The 22496-nt window shown below is 42.1% G+C and overlaps 1 protein-coding gene across 1 annotated transcript; it reads right to left on the bottom strand.

Annotated features, from left to right (window-relative positions):
* Positions 1–12059: 12059 nt before the first annotated feature.
* On the bottom strand, positions 12060–21175 carry PDIK1L (PDLIM1 interacting kinase 1 like). Its single transcript, XM_058195141.1, has 3 exons — positions 21057–21175; positions 17363–17664; positions 12060–15601 (listed from the first exon to the last, which is right to left on the bottom strand). Exons 2-3 carry the CDS (start codon positions 17645–17647, stop codon positions 14861–14863), a joined length of 1026 nt encoding a protein of 341 aa, XP_058051124.1. The 5' UTR covers positions 17648–17664; positions 21057–21175; the 3' UTR covers positions 12060–14860.
* Between the last annotated feature and the right edge of the window lie 1321 nt (positions 21176–22496).

Below are 22496 nucleotides of genomic sequence, written 5' to 3'. Positions count from 1 at the left end.
CCAACAACCGGTTCTCCGAACTGCTTAGAAAGTTAACAACCGGTTTTCTCGAATAGGTGCGAACCGGCTGAATCCCACCACTGGATACATGGTTTCCAATTGCCCAAATTTCAATCACTATATCATTGAGGATGCTGCCATGTTTCTATGTGGGAGGAACTTCTTAACAGTGTAAGTCACTTTTTTTTTTTTGCCTTGCAGAACAAATGGTACCCCGAAACAGCCCAATGTGTTGATGGAGATTATGGAGGTTGAATGGGGGAAGCTCCCATCAATGAGAGAACAGTCCAGGCTCCACCAGGATGTTTCAGCCTTTCATGCTGAAAACTGGCCTTTTTTTTGGAAGTTTTTCTTTTGCACTTTGTCCAGAATTGAACTAGAATCGGGTTATGGCCCAATCTTGACCACTGTGGACTTGGTGTTATGGGTCACCGTCTTTAACAAGAAAGCCAATAACTCCATTTCAGGCAACTGATTTCAAGAGTCATGGAGGAGAGCAGCAGCTTTGTTAATTATTACATTTGTTATTCTCCTGGTTTTACAGCCAGGAAAGGAGAAAGGCACTGCCTATGGCAGTGATGGTTAACCTTTTTAGTGCCGAGTGCCCAAAGCATCCGCGCATGCGCACTAATGCACATGTGCGTGCCCGAACCCACAAAATGCAATGCCAGTGCCCCGGGGTGAAATGCTCCCGGTTCGGACCGGATCCTGCGATCCAGTAGCAATGGGGGCAGGTAGTTCGGAGAACCGGTAGTAAATATCCCTGGCTCCCCCCCCACTGCCTACGTCTCGCTGTTCTTCTTCTCTGTCCCTAAAGCGCTCGGTGGTGATATAGCTGCAAACGGCCTTAAATGACTGCCGCGGCACTTCAAAGGGCTGTGCTACAGCTGATCAGCGCTGCAGTATTTTTAAAGAAGGTAGAGGGGCCTGTCAAGGCAATCGGTAGACCGGGGTCTGTTTTTAAAGAAGGTAGACCGGTGCCTCCCAAGTTTTGTATACTTTATTATTATTTATTATTATTGACCATCCCCATTCAGTCACCTGACCACCAAGCCACACCCACCAATTAAGCCACGCCCACAGAACCGGTAGGGAAAATTTTTAGATTTCACCCCTGCAGTGCCCCCTGTGCATGCACCTGCCCCTATGCATGCGCATGCATCCACCGTGCATGAACCCCCACCCCCATACCCTATTTTGGCTTCCAAGTTGGTGCAGATGGCTTTCCAGGCCCAAAACAGGGCATCGGGGGGCCTCACACCCCCCGCTTATCTTCCAAGTGGGTGCAGGAGGCTTTCTGGGCCCAAAACGGGGCATGGGGGCACAGCGCAAGGCCCCCCCCTACGCCCTGTTTTGGGCCTGAAAAGCCTCCTGCACCCCCCTGCCCCCCGTCTATGCTTGTATGCATTCCCCGTATGCCCCCCACCCTCCATGCATGTACGGCAGAAACCCAAAGACCAGCTGGCCGGAGGGAGGCACGCGCGCATGTGCGGTGGAGCTGGGCTGGGGCGACGGCTGGCATGCCCGCAGAGAGGGTTCTGCGTGCCACCTGTGGCATACATGCCATAGGTTCGCCATCACAGGCCTAGGACCTAGGTAGTATTTTTTTTCTTTCCTGTCCCAAAGGCCAAAAATAATATGGTTATGATGTAGCTTAGATGTGGATGTGGGTACAGAATTTATATTTAAAACTGGTCCGGGGTGGGGAATCTTTGGGCAAAGTTTCAGTAACAAAATAGGGATCCAACCACTGGGAATTTGGACAAGAAAAAAAAATAGACCATTGGTTCTATTTTAACATGTTTTAAAAAACACAAACCTAGGGGGGGAAAACACAAAACACAAAGAAAAGAACAATACAAAGAACGACAACAACAAAAAGGCTTACAAGCTAACAATGTGTATCTCTTCTCATTGTTGACTCCTGACAACTGCGTGGAGTGGGGTTTTTTGGCAAGATAACTGCATGAAGTGGTTTGCCATTGCCTTCTTTCAAGGGCTGAGAGAGTGACTGGCCCAAGGACACCTAGCTGGCTAAGTGCCTAAGGCAGCCAGAATTCATGACTTCTAACCTGGTGCCTTAACCACTACACCAAATTGGAGTACAAATGAACTACTCCACATTTTAAAAATTCTATTTGTGAAGCTTTCCTGCAATAACAGGGTCATGGAATGAATGGATCACTGCAGACTATCTAGTCCAGGGGTCTGCAAACTTGGCTCTTTTAAGACTTATGGACTTCAACTCCCAGAGGTCCACAAATCTTAAAAGAGCCAAGATGCAGACCCCTGATTTCTAGTCTGACTGCTGCTCGGTTTAGAAAATGCAAAACTGGGGTTACACAATAGAAGGCTATCTAGTTTGATTTGAAAACCGCCCATGTCCACGAAAGCCATGAATTAACGTGATGTCTTTGATGTCTAAGGAGATCAGCCCAACCATATCAAGGCACTTCCATACCCCTCCAAAGTAGTTTTTGATATCAAGGTCTACTTTCCTTAAAAGGTGTGGACTAATATTGGTCAATTCTGTCCAACCGGCCAATATGAAAGCTCAGTGAATAACATAGTGGCGGGTTTCAAATTTTTTTACTGCCAGTTCTGTGGGCATGGCTTGGTGGGCGTAGCATGGCATGACATGGCTTGGTGGGTGTGGCAGGGGAAGGATACTGTAAAATCTCCAGTCCCACCCTACTCCAGGGCAAAATTACTGCAAACATCCCCATTTCCTCCCGATCAGCTGGGACTTGGGAGGCAGAGAATAGATGGGGGCAGGGCCAGTCAGTGTTTTTACTACCGGTTCTCCGAGCTACTCAAAATTTCCACTACCGATTCTTCAGAACTGGTCAGAACCTGCTGAAACCCACCTCTGGAATAACATTAAGACAATATCCTACTCTCAATATACTTTTAATTCATATTGTGGGTGTCCACCTGATGATTCCTCCCGGCCCCCTTCAAAAGCAACCGCGATGAGGGGATGATGCGAAGCTGCCAAGCCACCATTCCTTCCTTGCATTTAAAGAAGAATTTCTATCCGGGAGGGCTGAAAGAAGCAAGTGTTCCCACCAGCAGAACAGTAGAGTTCACAACCTCTGCAGAACTGCAATGCTTCAAGCTGAAAAACCAAATTGGCTGCTACTTTAAATACGCTGCAGCTAAGCAAGATCCTAAACTGACTTGGCTACCAGACAGTAGTGAGGTAAGATTAGACATGCTTGAGCTGATTCAGAACTGACACAAAGATTTCATGAGGAAGTGCCCTTGATTGCAACAAAACCAAGAAATTCTTGTGACATCTTAAAAACAATCATATATAATGGGATGGCACAACACACAACCTTCTCCAAACTGGCCATTTCTAGAGAAGTCTGCATTTAATATCAGAGGTGGTATTCAGCAGGTTCGCACCGGTTCCAGTGAACCAGTAGCGGCAGTCACGGGTGGGCCCACCCACCCTGCCCACCCACCCTGCCCACCCCTGCCCACCCGCTCTAGCTCCAAGTCGTGCTATTTAGGCACATTTTCAAGGCTGGGCGCATGTGTGGACAGCGTGCGCACGCCAAACCAGTGGTAAAGGTAAGTGAAACCCACCCCAATTTACACCTATCCTACCAAGAAAAAGAAGAGGAATCCAATGCAATTGGAGAAAGCACCAGATTAGAGAAAGTCTTTGTGGACTTTGTGGATCAGGGGTGAAATGCTCCCAGTTCGGACCGGATCGCCCGATCTGGTGGCAATGGTGGCGGGTGGTTCAAGAGCCAGTAGCAAAAATCCCTAAAAGCCCCCCCCCCCGCCCACCATGCCCAGGTGAACCACGCGATCATCAGAGGTGTTTTTTTTTTTTTACTTTTAAAAGCATTTTTTCTTTGGCCGAAAAAATGCTTTTAAAATTTAAAAAAACAGCCTCTGATGATCGCGCGACTCAGCTGGGATCGTAAGAGGAGCCTTTTAAAAGCATTTTTTTAACAACGTCTTCGGCTGAAGAGGTTGTAGAAAAAAATGCTTTTAAAAGGAAAAAAAAAGTTGGCCACGCCCACCCAGTCACATTACCCACCACCACCAAGCCACGCCCACAGAACCGGTAGTAACAAATTTTACATTTCACCCCTGACCATGATCCAGTTGATCTCATGCATACATTTTAGGGGTAATCTTTGGTTTGGCACCAACAGAGTTAAAAGCTGGAACGTCCGACTCAGCCAAGAGGAAGTTTGGGTCACACTCTTTCCTGAGGAGATTTAAATTGCAGGAAGCCACAAGAGAAACCTAGAGAAAAGCCAGGGGTTATTTTTGTGGCTAATCTTCTAGTGCACAGAATGTTGTTTCTTTTTTTAGAGGACGTTTTTCCTTGCTTTCCCACCCATAAGAAACAACATGGATCCCACAGGGGTGGGGGTGGGGGTGGGGGGAAAGAGAACAGTGAGAAATGTTTAGACAACAACACAGAGTCACAAAACGGACACTCCTCTGCCTTGATTTATGGGATTGTCATGCAGTTTTGATAAATATGAAATTTATTTATCAGATTTGGAGACCTGCCATCTCCCTCAGAGAATAAAAAGGTAAAGCTAAAGGTTCCCCTCGCACATATGTGCTAGTCGTTCCCGACTCTAGGGGGCGGTGCTCATCTCCATTTCAAAGCCGAAAAGCCAGCGCTGTCCAAAGACGTCTCCGTGGTCATGTGACCGGCATGACTAAACGCCAAAGGCGCACGGAACGCTGTTCCCTTCCCACGAAAGGTGGTCCCTATTTTTCTACTTGCATTTTTTACGTGCTTTCAAACTGCTAGGTTGGCAGAAGCTGGAACAAGTAACAGGAGCACACCTCGTTACGTGGCACTAGGGATTCGAACCACTGAACTGCCGACCTTTCGATCAACAAGCTCAGCATCTTAGCCACTGAGCCTATTCATCCCTCAGAGAATAGTATAGCAATTAAGATGAGGACAGGAGAAATCTGGGTTCAAGTCCATTAGGACATGTAGAAGCTCATTTGGGTCCATCACTCTTTCATTCAGCCTATCTCACCAGGTAGTTGTTGCCTCATATTGCAGGGATAAAAATGGATCTCCACAGTGGTGGGTTTCAAATTTTTTTACTACCAGTTCTGTGGGTATGGCTTAGTGGACGTGGCTTGGTGGACGTGGCATAGCTTGGTAGGCATGGCAGGGGAAGGATACTGTAAAATCTCCTTTCCCACCCCACTCCAGGGGAAGGATATTGCAAAATCCACATTTCCTCCCGATCAGCTGGGACTCGGGAGGCAGAGAATAGATGGGGGTGGGGCCAGTCAGAATTTTTACTACCAGTTCTCCGAACTACTCAAAATTTCCGCTACTGGTTCTCCAGAATTCAGAACCTGCTGAAACCGACCTCTGGATCTCCATCTAGGTACCTCTGAGATCTTCACTTCCATTTTCCTTCAAGGTGGCTGTTCTCCAGGGCAAAAGCTGTAAAACTATAATTCAGGAAGAAAACCACTGAAAGGGAAATGAGCTTTTCACAGCAAGCAAACAAAAATAAGTGTGGAAGTGAGGAGGCAGTGCTGAAGTGGCCAGACAGAGAAGTGTAAACAAGAATTTTAAATAGCTTGTTTCTGAGAACTCTTTTGAATGTGAATCATCTCAGTTCCCAGTCATTTTTCATGTTATTTTGGGAAGAGCAAAGACTAACCAAGGCAGAACAGAGTAACAATTTGCAATACTGTGCATGCACATAGAAAGGGAGTTAAGGAATGGGCTGAAGTAGATATGGCTCCATGTGCCACCTGTGCCATAGGTTCGCCATCACAGTCATATTGGCACACCTGGGAAAATCCGAATCTGAAAGCTTCCAGGTTTTCCCCACCCAAAGGAAAGTTCAAGTCCCTGCCCAGCACCCACATGTCCATCACATGGTCCAATCAAAGCACTGTCCCGACTGGAGATGCCTCCCACTTTCATCCGTCCAGGTGCAGGGCAAAATGGCCTTGACTCCCTGAGAAGGGAATGTTATTATGACTATATATCACCCTGGCTCCATACAATCCCCCCTCCCAGTTTCCCAAAGTAGTAAATGTGGCAGGCCTTAAGGCCCAATGCAAAAGACAGACCGCCACTCCCACTCCCCCCGCGTCAGAAAAACATGTCCTGAAATGAGAGTAGCATAGTGGTTAATTCAGCATACTAACCACCTCTCCCGCCCCTAGGGGTACCCTTTGGCTTATTGGGAAACTTATGTTTTACTAGCCTATCAGCTTTAACATTCTACCCACGACGGGTGAAATCTTCTTACCTTCCTTACTGGTTCGGAAGTGCACATGCCGTGTGCATGTATCACATGCACACACAGACCTTCTGCGCATGCGCAAAACCTTCTGTGCATGCGCAGAAGGTAAAAAACACATTACTTCCTGGTTAAACACATTAAACACGTTAAACACGTTAAAACCAGGAAGTAATGACACCAAGGCGGGTGGGCAGAGCTTCGCTCCCCCATCGCTACCAGATCGCCGAACTACCGGCCACGATCACTACCGGATCGTGTGATCCGGTCCGATCCGGGAGCATTTCACCCCTGACCCACGACTGTTGCAGCATCCCCATGGTCACATGATTAAAATTTGGGCAAGTGGCATGTATTTATGACAGTTGCACTGTCCTGGGGGTCATCTGATCACCATTTGTAAACTTCCCAACTGGTGTCTAACAAACAAAGTCAATGAGGGAAGCCAGCTTTGCTTCACAACTGTGCCCCCCCCCCAAAAAAAGGTGTAAAATGGCGTGCAACTCACTTAACAAATGTCTTCCTTAGTAATGGAAATTTTAGACTCAGTTATGATCCTAAGTCAAAGGCTAACTGTGTTACATAGTTGTATATCTGCCTCATAATATTATTTATTTTAAATATTCTTCTTTTGTGATGGTTCTGAGTTGTCAGTTCCCGAAATCAAAGAATAACTTGCATGATGACCTCTGGAATTTTTAATGCTGGAAACTTGTGTTTCCTTTTTAAAAAAAAGAAGTTTAGTAATTTGGGACAGTGTGTTTAGTCATCAAACTACTACTCTCCCCCCCACACACACATACCCCAATGATATGGTTCATTCAAGGGGTCACAGCACAGAGACAGCCTCAGTCTGGAAAATCCAATGTGGAATGGTTGCCAAATTTATTTTATGATAACAACAAAGGAAATCTTATCCCAGCCAATGTTTCAGAGCAGTTTGGGAAATAACTAGTATCTAAGATAAGTAGGATTTCTCTTAGAATTCTTGCCAAGCACCATACGCATAAGCAAGTGTGTTGCGGTTCGCCAGCAGCCTGCAGACCTGGCAGCGGAATCGGACAGTGAGGAGGTTGGGGAGGACGATGGGCCAGTCCTGGAGTTAGAGGAAGGCCCAGACGAGGGCTCTGCGTTGGAGGCAGAAATGGGGCCAGGGCCATCTGGGAGCGATGCACAGACTCTGGAGCCTCCAGACAGCAGAGAGGCAGAGGAACAGGAGGAGCCTGTTCCTAGTGCACGCATGAGAAGATCTGCAGAAGGCAAAAGCAGCTGAAGCAAAAAGGACGACTCAGGAGTAAGGCCAGAAGATGATTGGCCCCTCCCATAAGGCTTAAAAGAGCACCAACGGCTCTTGGGTTCTTTGTGGAAAAGCAATGTTGATTCCATTGCTTCTTGTCAGCATCTCTTGAACTTTGTGGGGGTTTTGCCAAGAAAAGCTTAAAGACAACAAAAGTTGGTGATAAGGCCAAAGGACTGTTTATGAAGAATTTGTTTTGGATTAAGCTGAGAATGAATTAATTCTCAGCTATTTTAATAAAATAAATTTGTTCAGGACTGAATTGCGTTTGGTCCTCACTTGGGCCTCAGTCACAACAAAGTGATGTTGTGAATTAACACTGTTGAATTTGTTTTTCCCCTCATTTGATCTGCTTTCCAAATTGGACAGTAAAACTAAGCCAAGGAATGATCTGTGCCCCTCTTACAGCTCATTTCCACCATGCATTATTATATAGCAACCTGGAGAGAAATACGCAGGTCTCTAGTATGAAGGTAGGAAAATTTTCAGAAATAAAGTCTGGCCAGAGATGCTACTTATAAAGAACAAACTTTGAATAGAATAAAAGCACAGTTGACCTATCCCAACATTCGAATATTTCTAGCAGGACTAACAGATTCTGTAAAAGCTTTGTTCTCTATGGCATCCGTCTGGTTAACTCGCAAGATTTGTTTTTCTCACCATGTACATGTATACAGCCGAACTAGACTGTGTTGTTTCTCTGTGTCATATAATATATGTGGGTATGTGGGTATATGGATATTTATTTGTTTATCATGTTTATGTAGTGTATATTGGAGGTGTAATCCTTTGAGAGCTGTATGTAACAAGATTTCATTTTAATATATGTCAATTATTATACATTTAAAGTGACAATAAAGTTATTCTAAGTCTTATTCTAAATCATTCTCTGGCATTCAGGGACCAGTCAGTTACAGATGGAGGTCCTCAATAGGTCCTCAATAATTCCGTTCCATCCATGATCTGGAACAGCTGTCATTTAAGGCATGTTTCTTGTGATTCAGGAGAAATAACATAGTCATTAATGACACAGTCTTCTATCAGTGGATTTAATACTTTAAAAAAACAAAAACATTTAAACTGATAGGTCATCTCATTGTATCTGATAGCAACAATTTATGTTGTTTAATTGGGCCTTGAATATAACTTTGAGTTAAAGGCAAGGGAGTTGGAAAGAGATTCAGCTATCATCATATTCTTTACAATCCCATTGACTTACAACCATTCATTTAGTGATTGTTCAAAGTTACAATGGTAAAGGGCAGTGGTGAAATCTGAACCGGTTTACAACTGGTTTGCTGGCTGTGCATGTGCACCGTGTGCCAAATGTGCGCTGTGTACGTGCATGTACAGTGCACACTACACATCAAATGTGAGATGCGCATGCATACACGCGCACAGTGCACACCAAAAGGAGGCATGGGGTAAGTAGAACAGCACGCAGGGTTTGTGTGATCAGCTGTGGCGCGCAATCTTTTTTTTTTTACTTTTAAAAGCATTTTTTTACAACCTATTCGGCCGAATAGGTTGTAAAAAATGATTTTAAAAGTAAAAAAAAAGGCTCTGACAATCATGCGTCTCAGCTGTGATCGTCAGAGCCTTTTTTTTAACCTTTTAAAAGCATTTTTTACAACCTATTCCTACCATTCAGGTGGGAAAAGGGAGCAAGCCGGAAAGAAGCGGCAAGAGGGCAAGCGGGCAACCAGGAGATTGGTTGGGCATGGGCCGGGCGGTGGGAGGGATTTTTGCTACCGGTTCTCTGAACCACCAGCCACCATTGCTACCAGATCGGCTGATCCGGGATCGGCTGGTCCAAACCAGGAGCATTTCACCCCTGGTAAAGGGATATACAACTGGTCCTTGTACTTACAACCATTGTAGCATGCCCATGATCACATGATCAAAATTCAGGCATTTGCCATCCAGCTTGTATTTATGATAGATTACAGCATTCCAGGGTCACATGATTGCTATTTGCGACCTTCCCAGCCATGTTCCCACAAAAAAAGTCAATGAGGGAAGCCAGATTCCATGATTCACTTAACAACTGTGGCAAAAAAATCGTAAAATCAGGCATGACTCACTTAACAACTTCCTTGCTTAGCAGTAGAAAATTCTGGTCCCCGTTGTGGCTGTAAGGCGAGGACTATCTGTATCGACATAGGTGCCATAAATCCAGCCAGCCACCATTGAAACGATATAAAAAAAACCTTTCCCCATTATTATTATTATTTTGACACAAGGGTGGGATGACACTGGAAAAAGGAATTCATCACTTCTATGGAAGTAGCTTTCCTCCAGTCATTTACTCAACCTTTCTCAGGAAGTGAACCCGAGCAGGATTAGGAAATAGATTTCCTGCTTGCCAAATATGTCGTGCATTGGTTTTTTTCCCCCCTGAAAGATAAGATTCCCCAACAAGAGTTGTACGGAAATGACATGAATGTCAGATTTAAGAATAGGTGCCTCTGAGTATTCTGGTGCTTGTTTTGATTATTCACTTGTTGTTATTGCATTTGTCCTTCAGATGAGAATACCGAACTGAATGCAGTGATCACCAAGCAAAGAAAAATAAAATTTGAAACAAATTCTAGAGAAATGTATCACCTGGAGGGTATAAAAGGTACTGCAACAATTCCCAGTTGCTACAGTATTATCCTATATCTTATGCATTTCTGGCCAGAATTGCTCAACCCATAAATTAAGAAAACATCACTATTGATTCCTCCTCCTCCTCCAGTTTTTGCATTAACCCAGCCTACTTAACACGCCATCTTGAAAAACAAAGACCTCACATTTCTTTTTATCACGCCTAGAAAATATTTGATTTGGTCTGGTTACTGGTCTATTTATTTTATAGGTTGTCCAGCCTGAAGAATTCAGAGGGACATCAATATTTCTCAATGCTTTGTGATGTTGTAGTTTATCTTGGTGGAGAAAATGGTGGTTGTTTTTTTTAAAGGAATGACAAGATGACCTGTCAAAATACTGGCTCACAGTAACATCATAAAGTAGGCGTGAGAAAGCAAACTATGTATAAAGATCTCCAGGAAATAAAGAGCATAGATTTCATTATGGATGAAATAGATTTCAACATAAAGCTGCACAAAGCTGTCTACATATCATCTTAAGCCATAACATTATTTGTTTGGATTTGAACCCAGTCACTGCGATTATAAACATGGTTTATGGCTTAGGTCATTGTGGATTAACAAACTATGATTAAAATGAACCATCCAGATTGGAGAAACTGTTTAAATTAGATTAAACTCATTCAGAAAACTCCTTGTAGTTTTTGTAGTAGCAATATGGAAATGTTTGGTCTTTGTCTTCTTCCAGAATATTTTTCTTACAGTACTATCTAGTCTAGTCTAACTCTTAGTATGTTTTGGTAGACTTAAATACTAAACAGAAATGTTCTGGTTTATCCCCAACACTAACCAAGTCTGATCTTGCTTAGTTTTTTTGCAGTCAACCGAACAGTGTGACTTTTCATATGTAAAGTGTTCAAAGGACAGAAACTTCAGATGTTGTTTAGCTTCCTCTATGAAAAATTTATCTAGCTAACCGCACCAGGCAACGGTCTATCATTACGCTGCAGTTTCAACCAGAAGCCCTCATTGGCTGATAAATGGGGAAGAGCACTGTTTGAAATGTTGTCAGAAAACAAAACAAATCGAAAGTAAGAAACATGACACTGAAATTCTGCAAGCTGCTACACAAAGCTGCATTTCCCACAGGTGTAGATAAGCCCACAAAAGTTAGGGCAGGGGCAAGTATGTTGAGGCAGTATAAGCAAAAAATTTTGAAACCTGATCTGCAAGAAGCTAGTTTTTGGATCCACAGATGAAATTTACTTATTTATAAATTCTCTCAAGTTTCTAAAATGAAATGTACCAGATCCCAGAAGTAGGGAGTGCTAATTTTATCAGCCAAAATATACTCTTAAGCCATAGATATTTTTGGGAAGTGTGTCCAAATCAGGATCTGTACAGTAAACTCTGTACTTCTTTCACAGAAATGAACAGTGAACAAAATTACTCATCAATGTTATATAGCCAAGCATATCCAATAGAACGACTATCAGAGAGTCTGTGTAGCTCTAGCTGAAATCGGATTAAGCTTTGTGCCTGTTGATGCTTGAATAAGGACATTACTTGAAGAACAGGTATTTAAGAAGCAGAACAGTAATCCTAACAATGACAGCATGTTTGAGAATTAAGAGTGAAGCCAAGCTTGTAAATCAATTGACAAAACTGTCCATCTATTAATGTTGTTTTTATTGACATCTAAAATAGGCCAAGTAAACCAATTGCCATTTTTTGTAACTGCTTGAGAAAGTAATGAGATGTCAAGATTTGCCCAAATTCAACTCCTTGCTCAAAAAACATTGGTTTGTCTGTCTATCTACACAGTAAAATTGTGTCCTCAAAAAATCAACAAAATATAATTCATTTGGCTAATAAGAATAAAAAAATAATATTACAACTCATGGGTCAATTCAGACTTTTATTTTTTTTTTAAAAAAGCCATGAACTCAATAAATTACACAATAATTTCCCCCCTTAATAAATTTTTCACAAAATAAAATTTACAATTTATAAGAGAAAGCTTTGAAACTCCTTTCTCTTTTGAAGTGCTGATGAGTTATTTTTTATTTTATGTTACGCTGGTGGATTGTTCTGTGACTGCTACAATTGGTTTCAAAGATTTTACAGGAAATCAGACCAAACACAAGCAACAACAAAAATCACACACAGAGATTTTAAGGAACAATTATTCAGTAGGTAATAAATGGAACAATCAAGTTGGCATTCAATGCCAACACACTAAGCACCATGAAGAGAAGTGACCAGGGAAGTTTCCCCAACTTTTTAAAAAAAGAAACAAGTGCACTTTTAACATTAACTGTGTTACTGGGCAATATATAATTTGCTCTATTTGTAGCTTCTGCACTGCACTAAAAAGTACATCAAATAATATATCTAAAAATCTGAAAGACTTGTTAAGCGCCAAGAAACTGTATGTAGTAATCAAACTAGTTAGGACATATGTGGTTGAGAGTTGCTGGTTTTTCTAATATATAAGGATGTCAAGATCCTGCACTCATATTCTTTTGTTTGACACAAATATTATGTAACTGTTCAGCTGACGGGAGATACAATGTCATTAAGCACAGGATAACCATAGAAGTGTCATCCTATGTGCAATGCAATCTTGTCTCTAAAGGCACAAATGGTGCTTTAAAGAATGAAGACGTTTGATTACTTCGAAAATTTGATATTCTAGATGTATATAAATCAAGCCCTTGCTTATCCTCTCAGTTAAAGAACAAACATTACCTGGATCCTCAGCTAAAACAATTTAGCACTGCAAGCCAGACATATGTTACCCTAGTTGAAATTCTCTTAAAATATATCTCTGTATTAATGCGACATTTGTTTGTTATTTTAGCGAATTTTTTTAATTTGATATTTTCCAAAATTGTATCAACTATTAAAGTAACAATCCTATGCCTTACCTCACTGAACTGTGAGACTTGCTTATTATTAGCAAGCAAAGGATTATATTACATGACTGATAATTACACTGATCAAAAAAACACACCATGTATTTTTCAAGTTTTAGAAATATATCCCCTTGAATGTCCCCTTGTTTAATGTGGACATAGCAGCTAAGGAGTAAACAAATACCTTTTCTTATCTACTTTTCAGGTTCTAGATATAACGAACAAGGATTTTAAAACATAATTTCTACAGTGCTTCTCTTAAGGAAACATAGGGGGAGTTCATTTTCTGGTTTCTGTGCAGTAGCTGATGGCATCAGGACAGTTTCAACCTGTACAATAAAATGTTTTTGACATTTTTTTGACATGAAGACATATGCTATACTATTTCCTCTCATGAAATTTATCTACCGGTATTTACTCATAAACTGAGTTTTCATTTGCTTATTGTACCAGGTTTGCAATTCTTTTTAACTGTATGTATGAACAAAATGCTGCAACCTGCAAGCCAGTAGCCTGGGAGAGAAGCAGGCTGCTGAGTGCTTCAGATGAAAACAAAAAGAGGGAGAGATTCACTTTAGCAGTACAGACTCCAGTTATGATCCAGTACAGCGGGCAATAGTAGTAATGTCACATCAGTGTGGCACAATGGTAATGGAATGAACATTTAGACTTCTGGTTGAACTAATTATACCTGCGACTCTCTGGACATGTGTTAAGAAAACAGTGCCCAATTTTCTCTAATTTTCACCCAAACTGTATGGGGAACAGAGATAATTAATCTCTGCCAAACAACAAACTAAATTACAAGGGAACCATAGTTGAAGATTTAAAGATTTTTTTAAAAAAATTCCTGAATTAAAATAAGACTTAATGTCAAATACAAAATATAGCTGTGTCCAGTAACTCTGGGTCAACCAAATAATGATTTGGTTATCCTTGAAAAAAGTAGCTAAATGTAGGGTATCACGACAAAGTTTTGGCACCTCAACTGGAATGAGCCATCAGCTTATTTAATACAACCTTCCAAACTAAGATGTTCCCTATAGTGCTTGAATTCAGAGGTTCCTTGTGCATCAAACTGTAGACCTCATTTTGTGTCATCACATTGTTTTAAGGGGAAGAAAAAGGAATGGACACAGAAGCTGGGGCATCAAAGAATGTGTCACAATCATTCAATTCTATGAATTCTATAAATTTGGGACCTATCTTTTCCATATTGGAAGGGGTTACCTCACCCATTGTGACATAAATATATACACATTTACTCTACAAAGTTGACTGATGATTTGCATTACCAGCATGCAAGTCTTCTCCTTCAAGGGCATTCAAGATTCTACAGCAGAGGTCTTCAAACTTGGCAGATTTAAGACTCATAAACTTTAGCTCCCAGAATTCTCCAAGCAGCCAGCTATGCTGGCTGGAGAATTCTGGGAGTTGAAGTCCACAAATCTTAAAGCTGCCAAGTTTAAAGACCTCTGTTCTACAGTAAGAAATTGGAATGTTTGAAATATTCCATAAAGTATTCCTAGAAAACCATTGCCTAACTAGTTAATTTTTCTGACAGGTTGGAAAGCTTTTTACAGATGTAACTTGGGAATATACATATTTGGATACTGAAACAAGAAGAGCAACTTTTGCTTAGCGTACAAAAATAAAAGAGAAATGCAATGGGGGAAAACATATGGAACCCTGAACGCTTAAAATGTGGGTTAGTCTGGTTTTTGCTTCTTTAAAATGCTGCACCATTGTTACAGACATTTCTGCCAAAAAGGCAAAGTACTTCACAAGTCACGTGTCCCAACTGCTGTCTTTAAAAGCAATTTTGACTAACCGGAGTTCTAGTTCAAAAGCATCTGGCCGGTCTTGTGGGTTAGCAGCAAGCATTTCCTTAATCAGCTGTTTCATGCGAGCATTCATTTTCTTTTTCTTAACAGGTATGAGTAGTTCCATTTTTGGATTTTCCAGCAATGCCTCTCCAACAGGTACAATCTCAGTCCCTTGTTTCACGTAGCTGCCCAAGAGTTCTTTCTTTGTCTCCGTGTCTACGAAAGTGATTCTTTCTAACATTGCCCAGATGATAATCCCCAATGCAAAAATGTCTGCTTTGGCAGTGTAGTGACCTTCCCAAACTTCAGGAGCCATGTAGAAGTCTGTGCCACAAGCTGTAGACAGAAAACATTTATTTACATTCACAGGCTCCTCGGGATTTTGTCCTGATGCTGAACAAACCTTGCTTAGGCCAAAGTCAGCTACTTTCAAAGTAGGTTCCAAGTCACTAGCATCCATCCTGCTTTGAGAGATCAAGATGTTGTCAGGCTTGAGGTCACGGTGAATGATCTGATTTTTGTGCAGAAAAGCCAGGGCACTGCTGAGCTGAAGCATAAAACTAGTGTTGGTCTTACGGCTGGGCTTTCGGGATAGGAGGTATTCATTCATATCACCTCCATCACAAAAATCCATCACAAACCAAAGATAGTAGGCACTTCTGGGATCAAAGGCAATTTCACCTTTCAAGGAGGTCTCTACAAGCTAAAATACAAAGATATTTCATGTACATATTGAACAAAGATGATTCAAATCCCAATGTACAGCACATTAATCAAACCATGAGTGACTGTCCAAGGGCCCCCTAAATCTAGGAAAATACTGGCTTCTAAACAAAAAAGTAAAACTTAGTTTGGAACTATGTTTATTTAATATCATTTTCCATTTGCTCAACATTTTCTGTTCGTTAGTATAAAGGATTCTCTTACACGATTTATTTCATGATACACTAGAAAAATTATATGAATTTCATCATTTTATTCTCTCCTGCAAATGCCCTTATGTGGTTTATAAAGTTAATCCAAGCTACGTTTTCATTTCTGATTTGCCAGCTAAAACAGAAAATGAGTCTGTGTTTACATATTATGTTAATCCAAAATATTGTTAGTTTGGTTTGGGCTTAATAGGATAGATGGTTTATAGCTGTTGTGTAAACCAAACCTTTATAACTTAATAAATCATAATTGTCTATGTTCAATTTATGCTAAGCTAAAACAAACAAGATGTAGGAGGAGGAGTGGCAGAAGCTGGGGATGGAGTTAAAAGAAGGACCAGCACTAGAATCTCTATGTAGTCACAAGTGAATTAAGTCCAAACCGACTTTGAATTCTGTGGACACTTATCTAATTTGAAGACGGTACCAATGATTTAGTTGAGAAGATTCCTATGCATAGGCTGTTTATCAATAAATCAATTTAATTGGACCATCATGTGTGGACCTGATCTTTTGCATTTGACACATCACATAAAGGGCTGGTAGCTTGTTCAAGAAACCATGAATTAGCATATGACAAACACTACAAACTATAGATTTGAGGTAGAAATCACAGATTACCATTATGAGCATAAACGCCAAATATTAATTTAACTCTTGGTAATAAAACCTATTTAATGGACCACTGAGCACAACTCTGTTTGTAGAATTAAATGTGACCAGAGTAACCTGAAAAAACAATAAAATAGCACAGCTACAAAACAAGAGGCTTTAGCTTTTAATTTTAAAAGTTAATTTTAAATGTCCCAAGTGTATTTCTATATTCTATTAATGAAATATATATTGCTGAGCAGCTGTTTTGACAATCTGCTTGGCATAAATATAAAACTAATTTGTTTTCATAGAATGTCATAATTCTGTAGCATACTGGATGGGGAGGATAATTACTCTGAAAATAACTTGACCTATAGTTTTTTTAATGGCATTTTAAGAAGAGTACTTCTAATATATTATTTTAATGGCATTTTATTCTTGATCTTATTAATCTCAATATATAATTGAGTTCAAAGAACAAAACAAATTTCATTAGAGTTGATCAAGCTATTTCTTATCACAATGTTGATTTTTTTTGGAAGTGGTCTCACATAAAAGCTATTAAAAGGATTATTAATGCACATTTTCTGAGGGGGGGGGATTCTTCCTTACAATGCTACAAAAATTATTTACCCAATGTATAACCCACATTTCTGCTTAAATAAGCACTTAGAGACAATTAATTGAACGTCCTGGGAAACCCAATGTTCTTCAGTGGAGTTCAGTTCTTCTATTGTTTCCCTGAAGTTTAATGTTGCTTAGTGGCAAGATTTTTGAAATATCTAAAAGTATATCAAATACAGAAAAGCAAACATTGGCATTTCTATATTTATACGGAATGGCAATCTCTATTTCACTGTTCGATAACCAAATAGCTGATCCTTTTTTTTTTTTACTTTTAATGCAATGTCTCTTTCATTATCTGCAACTTCATTTACCTGTAAATAAAGCGAAGAGCTGGAACCATGGGACATCTTCTGAACCATGCCGTCCTTTTGCAATATGCATTCTTCCAAGTGGATTACATTTGGGTGTTGGCTTTTAATACTACTAAGTGCCCAGAACTCACGCAAGGCTAGTTCTACGTTCTCTGGAGCATGACACCGAATTTTCTTCACCGCAACACGTGCAGAGGTTTTCCTTACTACTGCTTCATATACCACACCATAGCTGCCACGACCAACCTCTCTTATTAGATCGTATTTTGGCTGGCTACTCACCATCTTCAAGGTCAAGGTGTCTATGGAAATAAAAACAAAAAAAATTGTAGCTGATTTTTGTTTTCAAACATCTTAAGATAAAAATTGAAAAAAATACAGCATGATTGCTTAACATCTTGCACATTTCAAGCAATTAGTTTAGTCAAGAAACTATTATGATGTATCAATTCAGTCATATAATATAATGTATCTATTTAACTGCTAGCTGTTAGAATGAAAGTCTTAAGCAGTTTGGTATAAGGTTACTTAAAAACCTTTTTGCAGTTATCTGAACCTGTCAAGGTCTACCATAGCTCAGCTGGCTGCAAGTATAATCTATCATTTGAGAGAACAGGAGAAAACAATTCCAGTGCTAAGAACTGTCATTGTAGCATTTCCTTCCTTAGAAAGCGTATCTGGATGATTTTAAATAGGGGTTTTTACTGATCCAATTACTGTAGTTTAAAAATGTCATAAATGTTGCTATTTTGGCTAACTTTGAATGTTCCTACCATTTTCATATTTTGCAAGCCACCTTGAATAACCTTTATATCCTAAAATCCAGTATGTATAACAAACAAAACCTGATTACTGGTACCCCATTTTGCTACTGGTACCCCCCCCCCCACCGCCCAATAGTACAGTAAATAATGCTGATTCTGGCAGTGATTCTGGCTGTCCATATGAAGAGACTTCTACTCTTGAATATTTAGTAGTATGTAAACATATTGCTGGGAATACTCCAGTGACTCACTGGAGAAGAGCCTAATGCTGGAGAAGACTGAAAGCAAAAAAAGAAGGGGACAACAGAGAACGAGGTGGCTGGATAGAGTCACTGAAGCAGTAGGCGTGAGCTTAAATGGATTCCAGAAGATAGTAGAGTACAGGAAGGTCTGGAGGAACATTGTCCATAGTGTTGCGATGGGTCAGACATGACTTCGCAACTAACAACAACAAATATTGCAAACAAAAAACTTAGCAACATTACAAAAGGCATATAAAGATGCATGAAAGTATAAAACAAAGATATACACACACACACACCTCAAAAATCCACCTTGCTTTTTTCTATGAAAGGGATAAGATTGAATAAATTAGCATAGGGGACGATATATTTTAACTATCTTTTTCTTATAGCAATGCTGAGACTACAATAATCAAATGAAACAAGGAATGCTGCTACTAAACATCCTCCAATGTAGAAAAAGACTTGCAGGAGACTGTATTATAAACATAGCATATTTGAGCAGAGAGCTGCGTTGGGCAATTCATAGCCTTTCATAAACCCATTTTTAAAATAAAAATGTAAATAAACTGAGTCAATCTGTACAACAGCAAAGCATATTTTCTGTGTATACCTATTTAATGGACTGAATATCAACTTTCTTGCTCATACCTTTGCTCAGTTCTGAACACTCTAGTAGGATTGGCTAGAATTTTACCCACCACATTCTAAAGATAACAATGCAGGCTTATAGTTGTTATGGAAATACCTTCTTAGAGGCAAAATTATTCAACCCAGCAAATGGTTTGATTCCATTGCTCATTTGAACTCTCTGACAGGCATATGCCAAGACTTAGCCTATGCTAAGACAAGCATAGTATACTCCAATGAAGCAAAAGAAGCACCTGGGTAGAAGAGGCCCTAATTCTACAGGTAATCCTCATTTTACGCCCACAATTAAGGCCAAAATTTCTGTTGTTAAGTGAAACGTTTGTTAAGTGAGTTTTGCCCCATCTTATGACTTTGTTTGTTAAGTGAATCACCACACTTGGGAAGTTAGTAACCCAGTTGTTAAATGAATCTGGCTTCACCATTGACTGTGCTTGTCAGGAGGTCACAACAGGGAATCATGTGACCCAGAGACCCAGCAACCATCATAAGTGCGAACCAGTTGCCAAGCATCGGAATTTTGATCACATGACCCATGGGGATGCTTCAAAGCTTGTATAACTGTGAAAAACGGTCACAAGAAGTCACTTTTTTCAGCGCCGTTGTAACTTTGAACGGTCACTAAATAACTGTTGTAAGTCGAGGACTACCTGTGCTCGGTTCAAGAGGAGAACTGCCAACATTTTGATATGAAATGAATTAACCCCAGACAGAGGAAGGCAATTTCCTCTTTCACAAACTGGAAGGAGATGTCATTGCACCTCTTTGTATCCCGACTTGAGCCCAGGCTCAGTGTTTATTCACTGGTGCCAGTGTAGTGTGTAATATGTATATACCATGATATAAGATCATACAATAGAGTAATATACATCTTGCACAGAATATGACGTACATAGGGAAACGTAGGATTAGTTTCCCCCACCCCCAACTACAGTATAAGGATTATTCTTTATATCGGGGTCTCCAACCTTGGCAACTTGAAGTCTTGTGGCCTTCAACTCCCAGAATTCCTCAGCCAGCTTAGCTGGCTGAGGAATTCTGGGAGTTGAAGTTCACAAGTCTTCAAGTTGCCAAGGTTGGAGACCCCTGCTTTTATATTATTCATCTCATCTTGTATTCTTGTATAGACTGCCACCAGTAGAGGCCAAACCAATTTCATTGTATACATGATGTATAACAACAGCAAAGGCTTTGGAACTTATTCAGGAACAGGCCGCATTGTGGCTCCCTCTCATCTTGTAATGGGCATGCATAAGAGCACCTGCCTGCCTGCCATCCCTGTCCTAATATTCCTTTTTTACTTACTCTTTTCATGTATGAAAATTATGTTTATACTTTTACCTGTTATCTTATATAAGATCGACAAATAAATAAATAAATAAATCTACGCCTCCTCCTCAAAGGGGACTCCAAAGGCCCACCAAACGCTCCTGCATCGCCAAGCGGGATGAGCGACGGGCAACGGGGCCGATGCCCACTGAAAAAGAAGCCGAAAACAGCCCCGCTCGGAGGTCGTCGACCTCTCAGCTGAGGCCAGGCGGGGGAAATCAATCCTTCCGGCTTCAGGACAAGCCAGCACCGCCTTTTAAAGCCCCGAAGCCGTCAAGTCTTACCCACCGTCGACCCACGGACCCCGAGCTGACCCTCGGCCCTGACCGGCTGCAGCCGCGAAGAACGTCCCCGGCCGGACTCGACAAGCCCCCGCGTCACGCTGTGCGCGGACGGGCCGCGGTTTGACAGCCGCCGCCGCCGCCGCTTCCGTACTGGGACGCGGACCGACGCTCGCAGCGACCCGCCGGGCGTGAGGGAAAGCAGGCTGCCGCGATAGCTGTAGCCTCGCCCGCAGCGCCAGGGCCGACGACACGGTCGCCCAAGGCCGCTCGCTGCAGCCTCGCTCTCCACAGGCCCAGGACAGAGGCGCGCACCGGCTGCCCGCCATGCTCCCCGGGCCTGTCAAGAGGCGTTCCTCGCCGCCCGGCCAAAGTCCCGGCTGGCTTCCCCAACACGGCCGAGCGTCGCTTTTAATGTTTGTTTTTTTACCTCAGAGCTGCCGCGGAGCTCTCTCCTCCTGGCCGCCATTATCGGGCTCCCCTCCCCCACCACCTCTCCCTTTACTTCTCCCGGGTTCCCTGACACACCCCCTTCTGGGCCCGTCGCGCGCACCCCGAGGGGCGGTCCCGCGCTCCGGGAAGTCGGCCCGCGCGCTCGCTCGCTCCGCTTCTCTGATTGGTTCCTAGGGAGAGGCGGGGCCTTCGGCGTCCATTTCGCGAGCTGGGGAGGGGAGCGCGCGGGCGAGAGCGCGCGCGCCCTCCCTTTCTCATTGGCTGCTCACCGCTCGCTCACCCTTCCTCCCTCCCTCTCTCGGTCTCTCTGGCGGCGCGAGCGCTTTTATTAGGCTCGCCCGGGACTCTGCAGAATGATTTTTGTTGCATGGCTTTTTTTTTTTTTTTGGTCGTATTGGGGTCGTTTTTCCATGCACGGAATGTTGCATCGCGCTGCGGGCACCCAAATGCTGCGGCGGTGCAGTTCTCTGCTGCGATTGCATTTTGTCCCCTGGATCGGGACAAAAAAAAACCCGCATTGGCTGAAGAAGGCGCATCGTTGGGATATGGAGCAGGAGGTCGCTGGGATTCGGCTGCGCTTGGGCATTTCGAAGGCGATTCTCCCCCGGACGATGCACGACGGATTTTTCCGGGGAGGTTTTGGGTCGTGAGGATGACGGCTCATTCCATCGCTCACGCAGCCTCCCTCTCTCCCGGGAGCTGAGTGGGTCTTTGGGGGCTGAGTCTTTGGGGGCTCCTGCTCGGCTTTTCGCCTCCTTTTTGCAGCCTTTGACTGATTTCCCCCCCATTCCCAAAGCCTGCCGGGGCGGTCACTCCGAGATCTTCCTGCTGAATCTGTTTGCATCTCTCACCTTTGCTTTCCTTCCTCTAATTGGGTGCACATTTAGTGCTTAAAACAGCTTAGCTGATTTAACTTAAAAAAAGTCGAGGGAGAAAAAAACCCGGTTTTCATCATTAATGGTCAATTATTATTTTCTTGTAGGTGGCATTTTTGGGTGGCCACCTTTATCGCCACACCAGTGCGTGGAGAAGCAGGGGCATGAAAGTTGAAATCTGATGGGTGAGGTTTTATCCAAACTTTTCTTCTGCACCTGCAAAATACAACTGTTCGTATTTTACCTGGAAGGGACACTGCTGCTCGTTTTTTTCATAATTGCTTGAGAAGAGACTATCATTGAGTGTTGTAAGTGTTGTACCTTGATGAAGGTATCTTTTCTTTTATGTACACTGAGAGCATCTGCACCAAGACAAATTCCTTGTGTGTCCAATCACACTTGGCCAATAAAGAATTCTATTCTATTCTATCCTATCCTATCCTATCCTATCCTATCCTATCCTATCCTATCCTATCCTATCCTATCCTATCCTATCCTATCCTATCCTATCCTATCCTATCTGTGAGGAATGTGGACAGCTG

Source organism: Ahaetulla prasina, chromosome 10 (genome assembly GCF_028640845.1).
Source record: "Ahaetulla prasina isolate Xishuangbanna chromosome 10, ASM2864084v1, whole genome shotgun sequence".
NCBI classification, from domain to species: domain Eukaryota; kingdom Metazoa; phylum Chordata; class Lepidosauria; order Squamata; family Colubridae; genus Ahaetulla; species Ahaetulla prasina.
Note: the sequence above shows the minus strand (reverse complement) of the source record. Positions and strands in the feature narration are given on the sequence as shown.